The 15,901-nt window shown below is 41.8% G+C and overlaps 1 protein-coding gene across 1 annotated transcript in view; it reads left to right on the top strand.

The window, feature by feature from the left end:
• Positions 1–15,901, top strand: part of BRF1 (BRF1 general transcription factor IIIB subunit) — a 174,075-nt gene that overhangs the window by 116,733 nt on the left and 41,441 nt on the right. Inside the window, exons 12-15 of the mRNA XM_054634806.2 lie at positions 8,947–9,008; positions 11,140–11,221; positions 11,320–11,375; positions 13,181–13,437. Coding sequence (XP_054490781.2) covers positions 8,947–9,008; positions 11,140–11,221; positions 11,320–11,375; positions 13,181–13,437 — 457 coding nt within the window. The remainder of the gene's footprint in view (positions 1–8,946; positions 9,009–11,139; positions 11,222–11,319; positions 11,376–13,180; positions 13,438–15,901) is intronic.

Raw genomic sequence — 15,901 nt, 5'->3', positions numbered from 1 at the left:
GTAACAAAATGAGAAATTTCTTACCTAATAATTTTCTTTCAGTTAACAGCTTCTCACCATTCAGCCCACCCGGACAGTGTGGTAAATGGCCAGGCCACAAATTGATTTTTTTCCTCTAAATAAGGACTTGGGTATATAATTTCATACTCAATGTTTTAATGTTGTCTTAATGCTAATAATTTTCTGCTGAAGTATTTCTGTGGTCTGGGTGGCTTGTGGCTGGTGCTGAGGTTGTCACAAGATAGACCATAGATGAGCTCTGAACCTCAAAGGACGGGGTAGAAATCATCCCACCTTTGCTAAGAGATGGTAAGGGTGACTAGATGCAAGTTATAAGTGGAAAGTTTAACTCATTTCACCTTGTTGCTCAGCTGGGCAAGTTATTTTGGTAGGGCAAGTTATTTTGGTATCCTGTTTTTGACCTGGAGCAGCTCTTTGGTGCAGTTTGTGTTGGAAGGGACCTTAAAGATCATCTAGTTCAACCCCCCTGCCATGGGCTGGCTTGCCACCTACTAGATCAAGTTGTGTATGTTCTATTGCTATATGGCTGTATACATTTAAATTTTTTTCCTGGTGGAACAGAAATTGATTCACAATTAAAAAAGAAAAAAAAAACCAACTATACTAGTCCAAGCAAAATTCTAGGATTTGCTTTTAAGTTCTCTGTAGTGCAGAGCTCACCATTGTGTTTTATTCTGTGGGGGGGTTACAGAAGGAGATTTACTTCTCACTAACACATGTGCTGGGGTGGCTGAGTGCTGGCCAGCCAAGGACCCTGGGCTTGCAGGGATGGGCAGCAGAGCATTTAGCGCCTGCAGCAGGACCTGGCGAGTTACAGAAACGATGCTTCAGCACTTAAACACGAGGCCAGCTGTTCCCTCCGTGGCTGGCTGGGGTGTAAAGTGCTCTTGCTGTTGTACACAGTGCTCTGTCAGGATGGGGAAAGCGAGCTGGAGTGGGATGTGAGCCTGGCTGCTTTTGCTGTCGGCTCTCCAGGGTGTTGGGCTGCCCTCGCCCTCTGCCAGAGATAGCGGCAGCGCTCTGCCCTTGTGGGGTTTGCAGAGAAGAGCTGATTCACATGCTGATCAGTTCTCCTCCTTGCTCTCTCCCTTTGTATAAACTGTTACTCTTGGATCCCCCTGCACAGATTTTTTAAAAAATGCAGAAAATACAGGCCAGAAGGCACCAAAAAAAAATGAAGGCTGGGGGAAGGGAAAGGGGAGAAAAGATGCCAAGAACAGCATAAAAGGCAAAGGAGGAAAATACAGCAGGGAATTTGTGATCGGCTGGAAAAGCACAATAAGCAGGGGAAATCTGTCTTTATAGTTTTCATTTTAAAAAGTTTAAAGTCCATAACTGTTCAGGCAGGAGGAGGTGGATATATGAATGTAGGCTGAGGTGTGAGTGTCTGGCACTTTTGGCACTAGTGCCATGGTCAGTCTTGGCGCTGCTGGGTGCAGAAATCACAGGCTGGAGAAGACTTGTGTCTGTGCATGGAAGCTCTTACAGTTTCCAGGGTTTGGCCCTGAAAAATATCATTTGTGGTAGTTAGGTAGTCTGTTTCCTGGTGAGTATTGGTCAGTTTGACTATTGGTTATTGGTTCCATCAGCACAAGATAACTCTTTTGATACTGTTCAGAACAGCCGTTCTCTGAGCACTCAGTCATGGCAGCAGGGTTGTGAGATCAGAAGAGAACGACAGGTTGCAACAAGTAGGTTGCATAAACCGTGCTCTTTTTCATTGTTTTCCAAAGGTGTTGGGGGAACATGAACGTTATTCCAGAAGAACATCTGCTGCTGGTTTTGAGGACAGTGTCAAGAGGGTCTTCTGTTCAAAAGCCTAATTTTCAGCTGTATTTATTTTTTGGGAGGTTGAAAGGGTTTTTTTTCTTAAGGGCTTTTTATGTTGCTACGTAGTTCAATGAACATGAGCTTACCTTTTCAAAGAAAATTCTTCAGAATCAGAAGGGTTTTGTTTATTGCTGGACTGGTTTTGTACTACCTGCTTTGAAGAAATATATATTGCAGGGAGGATTTCTGGAAAGAATGGAGAGATTAACTGTTTCTCTGAAGCATTAAGTTTAGGTTAACAAGTTTCCATGTCTGTTAGATGAGTGGTATAACCTCTAACTGGATATAAAATACGAGGATGTGGTTTGGTTCATCCTCCATGGACTATGAGGTGAAACAATAGCATTTGTTTCAGTATGGATGTGCTCTCAGGAAAGCAGCAGGGTTGGTGGTTAGGTGCTTTTTTTTTCAAAATTGAAATTTAATTTATAAAAAATATGTTCACTATGTAATGAAAGTTCTGTGAGAGTGATTGACTGCAGGAAAAAGCTTTTTCATAATTTATTCCCATATATCATTAAGCGCAGAAATCTGAAATTCCGTTCCTGTGACGGGGTAATGGGTTCTGAGACCACCATAGGAAGGTGGCTGATGGGGGAAGGCTGTTGGGTGTCACTCAGCTGTGCAGGACAGACAGACCACATCTGCAGCTCGAGTCTCAGTGTGGGGAAATGGAAGCAGGCACTTAATAAGGATGGGTTTCTAGTTCTGTGCTGCATTAAGGCCCAGTGTTGTAGGAAAATCTTCTGCCTACAGCAGATGAGCCTGATGCAGTTCCCTGGCCCTGGCTGTTACACTGCTTTGCTTTGTGAGAAAGTCCTATTTTGAGTGTACAGGAGTGAGGAAATAGCTGATGAGCTTGTACATCCCAGCTTTTATACGGGCTGACCTTGCACAGCTGCAATAGCAGAGTAGGTGGAATTTCTTTTGTTTTTAATTTTAATGATGCCTTTTTAAAATTGTGCCTTTTCCCTCTTTGCCCTTCATTTGCACCGTTTTGGGCTTTGCCTCTGCACTTCTCACAGTGCCAGGGTGAGGAGCTGGCCCGTGGGCACCTTGCAGAGGCAGGGCTGTGTGCCCTGGCAGTGCTGGGCAGCCGGGTGCCAGCCGAGAGCGCTTCCCACCATCCCTCGGCAGGGATGAATGTTTCTGGGAAGATGGGGCCTCACTCTGGGTGGTGTGATGTGTTTGCTTTCTCTGAGGAACTAGCAGGCTGGAAACTTGGCTTTGGCTGGAGAGGACCCCTTAACCTTGCCTTGGCAGAAGGAAATAATAAAGTGACAGACTTCATTTATCTTTATGCTGTGTGCGTGGCCTCGTGTGCTCCGTACACCACCAGACCTAAATCCTGGCACTGTGATTTGGCACTGTGAAGGAGTAGGCTGTAATTTTCAAGGTGGCTCCAGGTACAATAAAGTAAAAAACATTTTCTCCTAAATACAAGCATACACATCGTGTTTTGTGACCTTATTTCGTTAGCAAGTGCAATTAATTTTGTTCTGCCCTTACGTTTTGTTTTTGTGGAATACTTCTGTGACAGCACATGATTGCACTGCCGAAGGTGAGCTGGGGGAACTGGAGCCCTTGGCAGCTGCAGGGTGCCTGCTGTGGGATGGGAGCGTGGCAGGGCCGGCTGGGATTGCACAAAGAGGCTCCTTACCTGGAGCAATGGGGTTGGCAACAGCTTAAACCAGCCAGGATTACCTCCCAGCCTGCTCTGGAGGGAGGCTCCTGCCCTGTGTTAGTGAAACTCACAGCGTTCTCTGCTCACGGCTTGATGTGTGGTGTGTTCGTTTGCACACCCATCGATCCTTGTACTTCATCCTGTGCTGCTGCTGCTGCTGCTGCTGCTGCTGCAGCATTTTCACATCCATTTCTCTTCCCTGCCTGGTCCCTGCAGCGCCATCACCACGGCACTTTGTCTGCCCGGCGCTGCTCCCCTCCCAGGTACCCACCCTCAATGCCTGCTCCCTTCACTCCCCCTGGTAAATCAGTTATCTCCCCCTCCAGATGGGTTTGTGTCCCCTCTGATCAGCCAATCAATTATATCCTGGCATGCTTGTGCAGTGCCTCTTTTGACTCCAAGCCATTGCCTTCCCTTTGCACTCACTGCAGCTCCCCAAAGTGGCACCGGCATCGCTCATCAGTTTGAGATGTTAAAGCATTTCTGCCCATTGGGTCTCTCTGATGGTCTGTGGGAGCTTTTTGTGGCTCCCATTGGATTTAATCCCTCCCTGGAGAGCAGCAATCATTCCCAGTGTTTCTGCTGCCCCGGGCTCAGGTTGTTTGGTTTGTTGCATAAGGATTTTTGTCACTGAAAATGCATCTCCCAACTCCTTTTAGATTTTGTTGTGCTCTAGCCCCAAAGTATTTCTTGAATACTGGAGGTGCTTAGTGTCTGGTTTTGTGCCAAATAGGTGGAAAGGTTCTTTGTTTAAACTCCTTGCTGTGAAACGTTGTGGTGAAGGATGAATTTGCTCCATAGGACCAGAGGACCAAGTGCCTTTCTATTATATCTGCTCTAGAGGATTTCCTGGGAAGTGTTCAGCCTCCATTTCTGTCTGTAAGGAAATCCTCTTATCTGAGCAGAGCAATAAATAGTGCTACCTCCTGTAATAGAAACAGAAAAACATATTCTTCACGTGGCTGTTTTTAAAAATGTGGGGTTTAAAATATATCGGGTGGAATGATTCTTCTGTAATAAATCCCCATAATAGTGCACTATGTATACATTTAACTGGCTGCACAGAGGCAGGGAGAGGGGCAGAGTGCATGTTAAAAGATGATTTAGTGGGTATTTAGTAATGACAAGAACAGTAAATAATCCTACAGGTTTACAAACCTAATCCCCAGTGTCTGATTGTAGCCCTCATGTCTACTGGAATTGGTTGGAAAGATGTTAGAAGGCTGGAAAGGGAGGGCTTTGGGGGGAGTTTATTTTTAAATTTTTGGGGAGCTCGCTGGATGATTGATGGTTTTAGGTGGTATGAATGTACTGGTTCAGTACCTTGATGGAAAGCTCTTGAAGTGCCTGTCCTCCTCCACTTGCTACAGAGCTGTTGGGTGAGGATGGAGTAGGCTGGTCCTTGCTCTAAGCTCTTCCTGGTGATCCTTTCATTTAACAACTGGATTTGGAGGGAAGGGGTGTTGTTATTCTTAATGCCCAACTTATTTTTTGCCTGTGCCCTGCAGTAAAGTGGTTGTTTTTCTTAACAGAAGAAATCCATGATGTCTCAGAGCTGTGCCACGTGATGCTTCTGCTTTTAAATAAGCTCTTAAGAGGCTGGACCAGATGTTGGCCACATCTGTGTTTTTATTTCGTCGAACATTTCATTTCGACCCTTTTATTAAAAGAGAAAATGATAATTTAGAAATCACTTTGAAAAGTTTACCAGCTAGGAAGATCTTTCTGGTTTATAAAAAAGCAATGGGTTTGCTTTCCATGCTCTGCAGTGAGCTGTGTAGCATCAAGCAGACAGATATTTGTGGCTGGTAGGGTCTACTCCTGTTGGAAACGATTGCCATGGAAATTTTCATGCCGAAATGGATGTGTTTTATTTCAAATTGGCATTCTGTAATGAAACGTGCATTTTTTTTTTCTCAGTGAAAGCATTAAAGTAGGGATTTGAAGGCACCTTGGCTTCTGAAAAACCCATTTAATGAATGCCTATCGCCATGGCAGGAAAAAGGAAGATTTGCAGGCAGAGGGATATCCTGCAATTACTCCCTCTGCTGCTGTTACGGGGGTCTAAGAAATGCTTATTATGTGTAACTTGCTTCTGGATTCTTCTCTGCAATTTAACAGTTGGAGAATGAGTTTTCTGTCCCTGTTGCTAATTGATCCAATGAGAAAAACTGGCACCTAATTCAGTAACAAGTTATATTTAAAATGACAAGTGAAATTGTTCATGGTGCCTGAAATTGCATCGTTTTCAGTCTGGCATGTTAGGGCTGTGTAAGAAAACAGGCACCTACTGTACTGTGACATATTAAATTTTAAACCTCTGATCCAAAAATATAGCAGGGTATAGGAGGAGCAAGGTGTATAATGATGAAAAGCAGTGGCAGCTTGATTTCAGTGGGATACTTCAGTGGGATACTACTCTTTTATTGTTTTTAAGATGCTTTGGCAGTTTTTACTACAATAAATATTGGGATCAATTTATGTAAAGTTGAACAGTGAGTATGTTCATCACCACTTCCAAGTTTTGGTTTTGTAATTTGTGATTTTCAGAACTTACTGGTGATTTTCAAGATTGGCTCCATTTTTCTCTGTCGATAATTCCAAGCCTTTATAGATAGCGGCCAATTTAGTTTATCTGGTACAATGCATAGTGAAGAAAAATAAATCCTTTATTTGTGCAGGTAAACCAAATTGAAAATTTGGGGTTTTTTTGGGAGGAAAAAAGGGGTAGATAATGTAATGAAGGTGGAGGCCATGCCCCCTTCTGTCCTACAAATTGGTGGTTAAAGTGCTACCCAGAATATGGGAGACCCAGTTGAAGTCCCATTTTTGTATGAACTCCTTCAAAACTAGGAGCCAGGTTATCCTGGTCTGGACTCCCCTTGCACTCTGCTGTTGAGCTGTTTTATTTTGTGTGATGGAGCATTTCTTTCACCCAAGTAGACCAGCTCCTGGGAATGTTTCTCAGACAGTGGACTACAGTATTTGCTCCTTTCCTTGGTGAAAATTCAGCCACTCCAGCTCACTGGAAGTTTCTGTCTCTGTTCCAGCAGGAGAGATGTGCAGTCCTGTCTTGAAGAATACCCTGCCCTCCCTTGGGTGACTCCTCTCCACGCTTTGAATGATTATGCTTTGCTAAAAAAAATGTCAGTCAGTTGCATTAAAAAGGCAGCAAACCACCAGGATGTGTTTTGTCACCTCGTTTTTCCTCCCCATCCTAAAGCCAGGGAGTGCTTGGCCATGTCCTGGGGTGCATCCCTGCCTGGCTGGGAGCAGGGTGCCTGCATGAGGAGCTGCTGGCACTGGTGCAGAAAGTTCTGCTCTTACTGCACTGTGCAGAGATCACAGCAGAAGAAAAGCATATGTACTGATCAATTATGTAGTTATTATAAAATCTTCTGCACTTCTAAAGTATTTTGGGGAAAAAGGGTTGTGAAGTAAATCTGGTGCCTGGGACTAATGTGGTAGATTTATAAATGTGACGACAGTGAGAAATGTTCTTTAAAGCTTTTTTGGTCAAATTAGCACCACATTATCTGAGCTGGTAAACTTGATATTACTTTTATGAGACAGTATCAGGAAAAAAATCAAACCATAGTGTTACAGAGGGCTGGAGCACCTCTGCTTGAGGAAGGGCTGAAAAAACTGAAATTGCTGAGCTCAGTAGGAGAAGAGAAGGCTTCAGGATGACCCATCTCCAGCCTTTCAGTACCTTAAAGAGCTACAAAAGAGCTGGAGAAAGACCTTTTACAAGGGCATGGAGTGACTGGACAATGGGGAATGGCTTCAAACTGATAGAAGGTTTAAACTGGATATTAAAAAGAAGAAATTGTTTACTGTGAGGATGGTGAGACACTGGAATATGCTGCCTGGAGAAACTGTGGATGCCCCATTCCTGGAAGTGTTCAAAGCCAGGTTGGATGGGGCTTTGAGCAACCTGCTCTGGTGGAAGGTGTCCCTGCCCATGGCAGAGAATTGGAACAGGATGATCTTTAAGGTCCCTTCCACCTCAAACCATTCTGTGGTTCTATGCTGTTCCTTGTGATGGGACATTTTTGAGGGTTAAAACCCCTTTTGCTTGTGGCTTGGGGTGGAAAGTATAAAACTTTCTGTTGGTTGTTTAAGGTGGATTTTGAAAAGACATTTGTGAGTGCTCAGTGGCTGATCCCAGGGGATGCCTGTTGAGCTGAGCAGCCATACCCTTTGTACCACCTCAGGAAGCTCAGAGTTCATTCCTAACCTGGTGTTTTGGTTGGATACCCAGCCCTGTTATTTCACATACTTCAGGCTACTGGTTTAAACCCCTGACTTTTGCCTAGCAGATCATTGTTTTATCTTCTGGGTATGCTTTTAATTCCAAGCTTTGCTTGACTTTATCATTTGGTTGCCATGATCTGGATCCTGGCATCACCCTCTGCTGGTCCAGCACTGTGCAGGAGCACCAGGCTGGGGAATCAGTCCAGCAAAGGTCTTGGTTTGTGGGGAGGCACATCCCCAGTATTGGGGAGTGGGAGCTGTGAACAAGCCAAGCTGTTTTGCACCACTTTGGTTTTAATTTGTTGTTGTTGATTGTTGAAACTTAATTTGTTTATATTTTTTGCAAGTGAACTGGTGAGGTCATCTGTTGTTTGATCTTTATTAGATGTAATGGAGATGACCAAGAAGATTGCTTCATTCCCCAGCATAAGTCTTTGTTAAATAATTTGTTTTCTTCTTTACCTGGACTACCCTAATAGTGTATTGCTATAGTTCTTTAATGTGATGTGGAAAATCAGGTTTTGCAGCTGTACACTGTTCCAGTCCCAAATTAAGCCTCAGTTCTGTGCTGTTATGCTTTTTAATGGATGGAATATTTGAAAATTTGTTTTCAGAAATCTTAATAACTACCAAACTAGCAAAATTGCAGTGAAATTGTAATTATAGAAAGTCAAGAAGAAAGCCGTGGTGTAACTGTCAGCAGTGGTCTGTGCTGCTTCCCTGAAAATAGAAAACATTTCCTAAGCCATAATTTACAGATAAATTACTGACCTATATGCTCTAACAGAGAAATTTTTGTTATGATGAAAGAAAAGTGGTCATCTTTTTGAAATGGTTTCCCCAGCTTCCTGCTGAACATTTGTGGCTGTAAATTAAAGTGGGTGAGAAAAAGGTGACTGGAAGTCTCTGGCAGATTTTTAGTACTGATGAAGACTGTGCTGGTTCCTGAATTTTAAATTAATCCAATGTGGTGAATTTCTGTGCATGAAGTTCTGCAGTGAAAATACTCAGCAACACATTAAACCTCCCAGATGAAGGCAGAAGGATGCAAATCTCTGAAGGACAGTCCTGAAGTGTTACATTACTGCAGAACTTAAGTTGCAATAGGTGTTGGACAAACATATGGGCTGATTAAAATGTGTTCTTTTCTCCAGGTGAGAACACAGGGGATGGAGAATTAGATCTGAGTGGAATCGACGACAATGAAATAGATCGGGTAAGGTGCCCTGCTGTCCCTGGTGTCTCTTATCCTGCTTGTCTGGATAACTGGGAAAGACAAAATGGTCCTTAAGCTGGTTTATCCTCTCTGCAACTGCCTCTTCTCTCTGATCTATAGAGAGGTTTGAGCAATTTCAGTGGTGTGAAATCTAATGTTCATGCAAACCTGTGAATTTGGTGTTCCTTGCCCAAGTTACATATATATATATATTTATGAGGCTGCTGCTGCTGCTTGCTTTTAACATGCTGGAATAATTATGTTTTAGAATGTCTTTTTTTCCAAAGGAGAACTTTAAAAAGTTTGGTGGAGCTCTACATTCATTATTTAATTAAGATAGATTCAACATAGGAGGCTGCCATGGAAACCAAACTGTAAAACCAGTATGTGCAGCTCTTATGTACTTCCAAAGATTTCTGTGATGTTTCCTGGATTTATTTTTATTTGTGTGGCAGCAAAAAATACCATTTAACATACAGACTGAGTGGGACAGACAGATGGCTGTGGAAAAGGGCTTGTTGGAGGCCCCACAGCTGGTCAGCACATGGACACGCCACAGTCCAGCTCTCTGAGCCTGATGCCCTCTCCAGCTGCCATGCTGGTTTACAGAGTCATCTGAACAGATAATGCCAGTGCTAAAAACTCACTTTGGGGTACAAAATCACTGAGACTGATGAGGTTGCACAGGAATTACTGATCTCCAAAATGTAGCTGTGAGGTGGGATTTGCTGGGCTGGGCATTAAGGTCTCACGGTCTGAGCAGACATTGAATGGAGGGAGCACAAAGGCTGAGGTTTTTCACTACAGCCAGTCCATAATTAAAACAATCACAGGGGAAGAACACATTTTCTGCTCTTCCTAGGCTCTGTGATGAGGTCATAACTCTGCTTTTATGACTTCATGTTCATTTCTGTGGCAATAGACTGTAATATCGTAAGTCCAAGATTATGAAATCTCTGAAAGCCTAAGAGGGATGAATAACTGAGCTAAGGAAAAGTGTATTTTACTGTTATGGCCCACTTTTAATAGAAGCAGATGAAAGAGTGAAAATACTGGTCTGATAAACCAGGACTAGCACAGCCATTTGCTCTCCTGTTTAGCCCTTGGAGGAAGGACTGCATTAGTTTCATTTGACTGGAATTATTTTTCTTATGAAATCCTAAATGTACATCTTACTTTGGAGAAAATCTTGAATGCTCAGACCCAAAAGATGGAGAAACCTCAGATAGCTTTTCTTGCACTTAAACATAATTTTGCAAGTCTCAGGTGCACTGCTTAAAACTGAAGTGTCTTGTTCATGATGGATTACCTCATTTGTCTTCTCCATTCTGCTGTTCTTCACTCCCAAACAGCATCACCTGTAGAGAACTTCAGTTTCATTGCTAATTGTGCTAAATACTGGGTTAATTTTTACATTTAGGTCATCTACAATTAAGTAATTGCTACCTATCTGTCTATTTATTTCTGTGATTCATCTGAATAGTCCTAGATGTATTTTACAGCTCCATTCCCACTAAAGATGTTACTGAGACTAGGTGGAGTTAACTGCAAAACGTCTGCATGTGGTTACTGAACCCAGCTGTCTGAAATCTACAGGGCTGAAGCTCCAGCAGTCTGAGCTGGTTCCCTTCACACAGATGTGGCCTTTGAATTAATAATCTCAGTGTAAAGCTTCACAGAAGCCTACCCAGAGGACACATGTTTTTGTTTTGGTCGCACAGGGCAATGGTTCCCATCCTGTTTTGAATTACAGACCACCATCAACACACAGAATTACTTGCAGACAACCACGTTGTCATGATAACCTCTTGTATCATCTGAAAAAGATCATAAAACCAGGATCATTTTTGTTTAATTAACAGACCATGTATAATGAGTCCTGGGTGGTTTTTGGTCACATCATCATAATTTGGAAACCAAGCACTGTTTTTTGAAAACAGGTTGTTGCTGCTTGTGCCAGCTTCAGATGTTACTAGAAATACTCTCTGATTGTCTTATATCACTCATGTTTTCTTTTAATGTATTTTTAAAAATGGTCATGGACTGACTTTGCCAGTGTTTTTTCAGTTCAGTTTTTTCTGTGATTTTCAGTTTGATTTCTGAAAGTAGATAAATTTGTTTTCTCTTTTAGTATATACTTAATGAAGCTGAAGCTCAGATAAAAGCAGAGCTATGGATGAAAGAAAATGCAGATTATTTGAAGGAACAAAAAGGTAAATATGTAGGACTGAAATTTGCCTTTTGGCTGGTGTTGCTGAAATATGCAGTCTTGTGTAATTTTCATGCTGGTTACCCTTTTGTCATCTTTCAGAAAAGGAAGCAAGAATAGCAAAAGAGAAAGAACTTGGGATTTATAAGGAACACAAGGTATTAAATTATGTGTTAATTGTGTCTGTTTGAAAATGTTTTGGATATATCTGCTGATCAGCTCCATGTAGATGTGTGGGCATAGTGGTACAGGTCACCACTAAAGGAGCAAAAGCTACAGTACATCTAGCTGTTACTGAATTGCAAGGCTGTATTTTTTTAGGTGATGAGTAAAACACTTTCTTGCCCAAACTTTTATTTTAAATTGCTATTATGAGAAAATTCTGAGCATGTCAAAGTCAGAGCTAGCTCTTTGCATTTATGATTGCTGTTCTAATTGCTTGCTTATTAAAATACAGGTTTTAAGACGTCTGATTTTTTTTTTAACGTGTGCATGGGGAATTTGTTTGTACTTGCCATAACTTCAGTGGCTTTCTTTGCTCTTACAATAATGATTTCTTTATGAAGAACTGAACAGATCCTTGTTACAGTCACTTGAAGGGGTATTTTGTTCTACCTTTCATAAAGAATGCAACGGTTATGTTAACAAATGGCATGTCCTGTCTCCATGTTTAGCAGTTTAAAGCAGCCTAATTGGCCGTATATTCACGATTTACAGCATTAGTATTTTGTGTAATTGAGCAAGTGACAACTCCAATCTTCCACATGCAGCTAAACCCATGTTAGTTTTTAGCGTGTATATCCTCTATCTTTTTTTCTGACTAATGTGAAAGGCAGAGTTTCCTGCTTCCCCTAGGTATTTCAACAATAAAAACAAAACCAGACAATGAAACACTGTTTTAGACTTCAGAGTTTCTCATTCATCCTGCGTTTATGCAGACGTGGCAGTCTACCAGCAATTTTCAAAATTGTATAACTCCTTGGCACTGCCAAGTAGCCCAAACACCCACTTTTTTGTTCGGACAACACAGGAGTTTTTCTCTAACCTTTTATTGTTTCTGACAGCTTGAGTAGAACTTGATTAATATGGTGCTTTCCAATTTCAAGGTAGCACTTGACCCATGTAGGTAAACAGAGGGGCTATTATCCATTAAAAAATAAATCTCCTGCAGAGCTTGGTGTTAAAACCTTCCTTTGAATAGGAAAATGCCAAATGAGAAACAGTGCTTCTGGGTTGTTTTCTTTTTCCTACCTACCCAGGCATGGGACACGGCTGGAAGGGTTCTGTGCTGTCATTCCTGCTTGCCTGGCTCTGCACAGCATCAGCCGGGCTCGCAGCCTGTGCCTGGGAGAGGCAGGTGACAGAGCTCCCGTGCCTGCAGCCTCCTGCTCCCTGTGCCATGGCATCCCAGCCTTGGGAAGCTGCTGCTGCTCCTGCTCTGGGCCCTTGGCAGCGAGGAGGAGGAGTTGGGCAGAGCCTTTCCCAGCTGCCTTCAGATTTGGTCCGAAACACGGCCGCGGTTCCGTGGTGCTGTCAGTGCTCTGGGGAGTTGTGAGCCAGCTCCACTCTCACTTTAAAGGCAGTGTTAGCAGGGGAGGTTCTTTATTTCCATGATGAGTGATGCTGTGAGGTCTCTATTCCTGTAACAGGAGCTCACTCCCCGCTTTTTTTTTTCATACGTGAAAAATGGCCCATCCTTCTTCTCTCTTTTTATTAAGTAAAGAATTTCTAATAAACTCTCTGGGCATTTGGCAAAAAAGCAAACATTCATCTCTTGGAGAAAAGAGACCCTTTGATCTCATTGAGTGGCAGGAGAGGGAGCACTGGCTTAGCCTGGGCACATCACCTGCACCCCCCATCACATCAGCAGCACCTGAGCCAGGACTGCTGCACTCCAGCTTGCCCCTCTGCTTCATGGAAACTTTGTTTGTACCTACATCACTAATTTTATATTTTAATTAAGCCAAAGAAATCTGCAAAGAAGCGGGAGCCAATTCAAGCCAGCACAGCAGGAGAGGCAATTGAAAAGATGTTAGAACAGAAGAAAATCTCAAGTAAAATTAATTATAATGTGCTAAGGGACCTGAACAGCAAAGGAAGTAACACACCAAAGAAAGAGGATGACAGCACTGATGACAGCACCAACACCAAGAAGCTGTCAAGAAGAAAATCTATTGCCAGTAGGAATATAGCCAACCCTGTAAACAGTGTGGGAAAAAGGTACTGCAATTGTTCATTTATATCTCTGTCTGTGAGACTGTCTATGTATCTTTCTGAGCCAGACAATGTAGGGACTGAAATATTTGTTTGAGGCTAAAATTATGTTGAGGCTCTGTTTTTATTTATTTTGCCTGCACTGTCATGGCGACACCTTATTTATAGTTCACATTTCAGAGGTTTGCTTTGGTGTGGGTTAATCATCCCAAAGCCAAAAAACCCACAAAATCAATGGAAATTCATAAATGTGAATATATCAGTCAGGGGCACCTTTTCTTGATAAAATCCTGACATTTGCTGTCCTTCCTTTAAGTTGTCTGTGTGAGCTGACATGACACTAAATGTTCGAAAGCTTTTCCTTTTTGCTTGATTTGAAAACTGTAGTTCCCATCTGTTTTGACAGCTAGCTGCTTTGATTAGCTTTTATTTTAGTTTTATTCCAAACTTTTGTTGTTAATTGATGACACAAATACAAAGCTTTACAGTAAATATGCTTGTTGGTTTTCTGGTCTGCATTTGAAAATGTTTTATAGTGTGATGAAAGCTCCTGCTTTAATGAGAGAAATGCTGAACTTGCTGGGCAGATTTGTAGTGTGCAATAAAATATATAAGGAGATTGATGTGCCCAATCTGCAATATTCTACTGTTTTATCTGTCTGGGGTTTATGAAGTCACGTTGGATCATCATTTGAATAATTTTGACATATAGTAATTTCTTACTTAGATGTTATTTATTTATTACTGCCAGAATTATAGGCCAAATGCCACAAGGATATCTCAGTATTTAATTTTTAAATATAAAATGTTGTCTCTGCACAGTTGTTCAGATTTAGGCATGTGTTGGAACTGGATAAGGGACCTGGGAGGGCAGGAGAGCAGCCACCTACAAGGTGTGAGAAAACATCTGTGAAAGAACAGGATATGTGGGGTACCTGAAAACATGATGCTGGGAAGGATACTAAGAGCAAATCTCTCAGAAGCTGAGGAAAATAAGGATGGCAAAACCTAACCCCTTATTTTAACTTCATTTGACAGTGAGGCCAGAGGCACAGGCTTCAGTTTGAGCTGAGAAGCCAAATGCCAAAGTCACTGGCCCCACGGTCACCAGACACAGGTTTTTACAGTGTATCAGACATCTTTTCTTCTTTATTCTGTATTTTTTGGCTTCATTCTCATTCAGCTTCTCATTCTCAGTATCAAAAGCTTTGCTTTCCAGCTGTTGACTCACTGGGGATTTTAGGCTCCCCTGTAAGTTGCATGTAAATTTTACACTGGTAAAGGACAGGGAAGATGCATTGAGGATTAACTTAAGAGCATTTAGCTTGTGCTTTATTTGCAGTTAACAGGTATTAATGAGTCATATTTCTGGTATTTCAAGTGAAGTAGGACCAATTCAGTTGTCTGAAATGCATTGCTGGGTGGGAAGTAGGGGCTGGGCAGGACCCTGGTTGCATTTTAGAGCTCAGCAATGTCACCCAAGCTGAAGCTCCATCCCAGCATTGTCACCGCTGAGATTTGCAGAAGTGTTGAGCCCTTGGAACTCCTGTTGAATTCAGCATGTAAAACTCTTAACAGGTGTTAAACCCTTTGGAAAATCATGCCATAAATATTTAATTTAACAGTGGTGCAACTTAAAAAGGTTTCTAAATAAATACAAATCAGTATTTTGCAAAAGCAGCTAATAAAACGTATTTATTTTTCCTCTTGAGAGCTTAAAGTACATCCTTAAGATGCATAACAGAGTTTCCTGATGATGATTAGCAGATCTCAGATACAATGAATTTTGCAGCAGAACACTTCAGAGGAGGTTGAGGATACATGCAGATAAGTGAGCTAAGAAGATTTTGCACTCCTGAAGTAGGCAGTGCTCTTGCTTAAATATTATCAAGGACTTGACAAACATTAGTTGGGCTTTTTTTTCCCCTTATAATTAAAGATTTATGACATACTTTTGATTTTTTTAAATGCCATGCCTTTTAAATGGCATGCATAAATTTCTGTGTTCTGCATTGTTCTTATATGCCTTGCATTCATTGCCTTTGTTCAGCACTGTTCCTTTGAGAGGTGAATGGCTAAATACTTTCCCAAGGATACAAAAATCATGATAATTTATATGCAATTAATAATAATAAAACTCCTGAACATTGCTCATTAGAAAATGAATGAAGCAGATAATCTGTCTTTTTCCAGGAGGCATTTGCAGAAATAGGATCATATGGTTTGGGTTGGAAGGGACCTTAAAAATCATCTCTTGTTTTGGTTTGTAGTGATTTACAGGCCTGCATATTTATCTTTATGTATTTTAAATATTTAGTAAGCTGCATCTGACTGCAATATTACTGTGGATAACCAGGCTTTGATCCAGTCCTTTAGTTCATTGGAGTTGTGGTCAGATTTTAAAGAGCTGTTTCTTTAGTCCTGATCCCAATTAAAAGATGCCAGTACAGGCAGTACCAAGTTACAGGAT

The sequence above is a fragment of the Agelaius phoeniceus genome, chromosome 6, assembly GCF_051311805.1.
Source record: "Agelaius phoeniceus isolate bAgePho1 chromosome 6, bAgePho1.hap1, whole genome shotgun sequence".
NCBI classification, from domain to species: domain Eukaryota; kingdom Metazoa; phylum Chordata; class Aves; order Passeriformes; family Icteridae; genus Agelaius; species Agelaius phoeniceus.
This window is presented reverse-complemented; position numbering and strand designations above follow the sequence as displayed.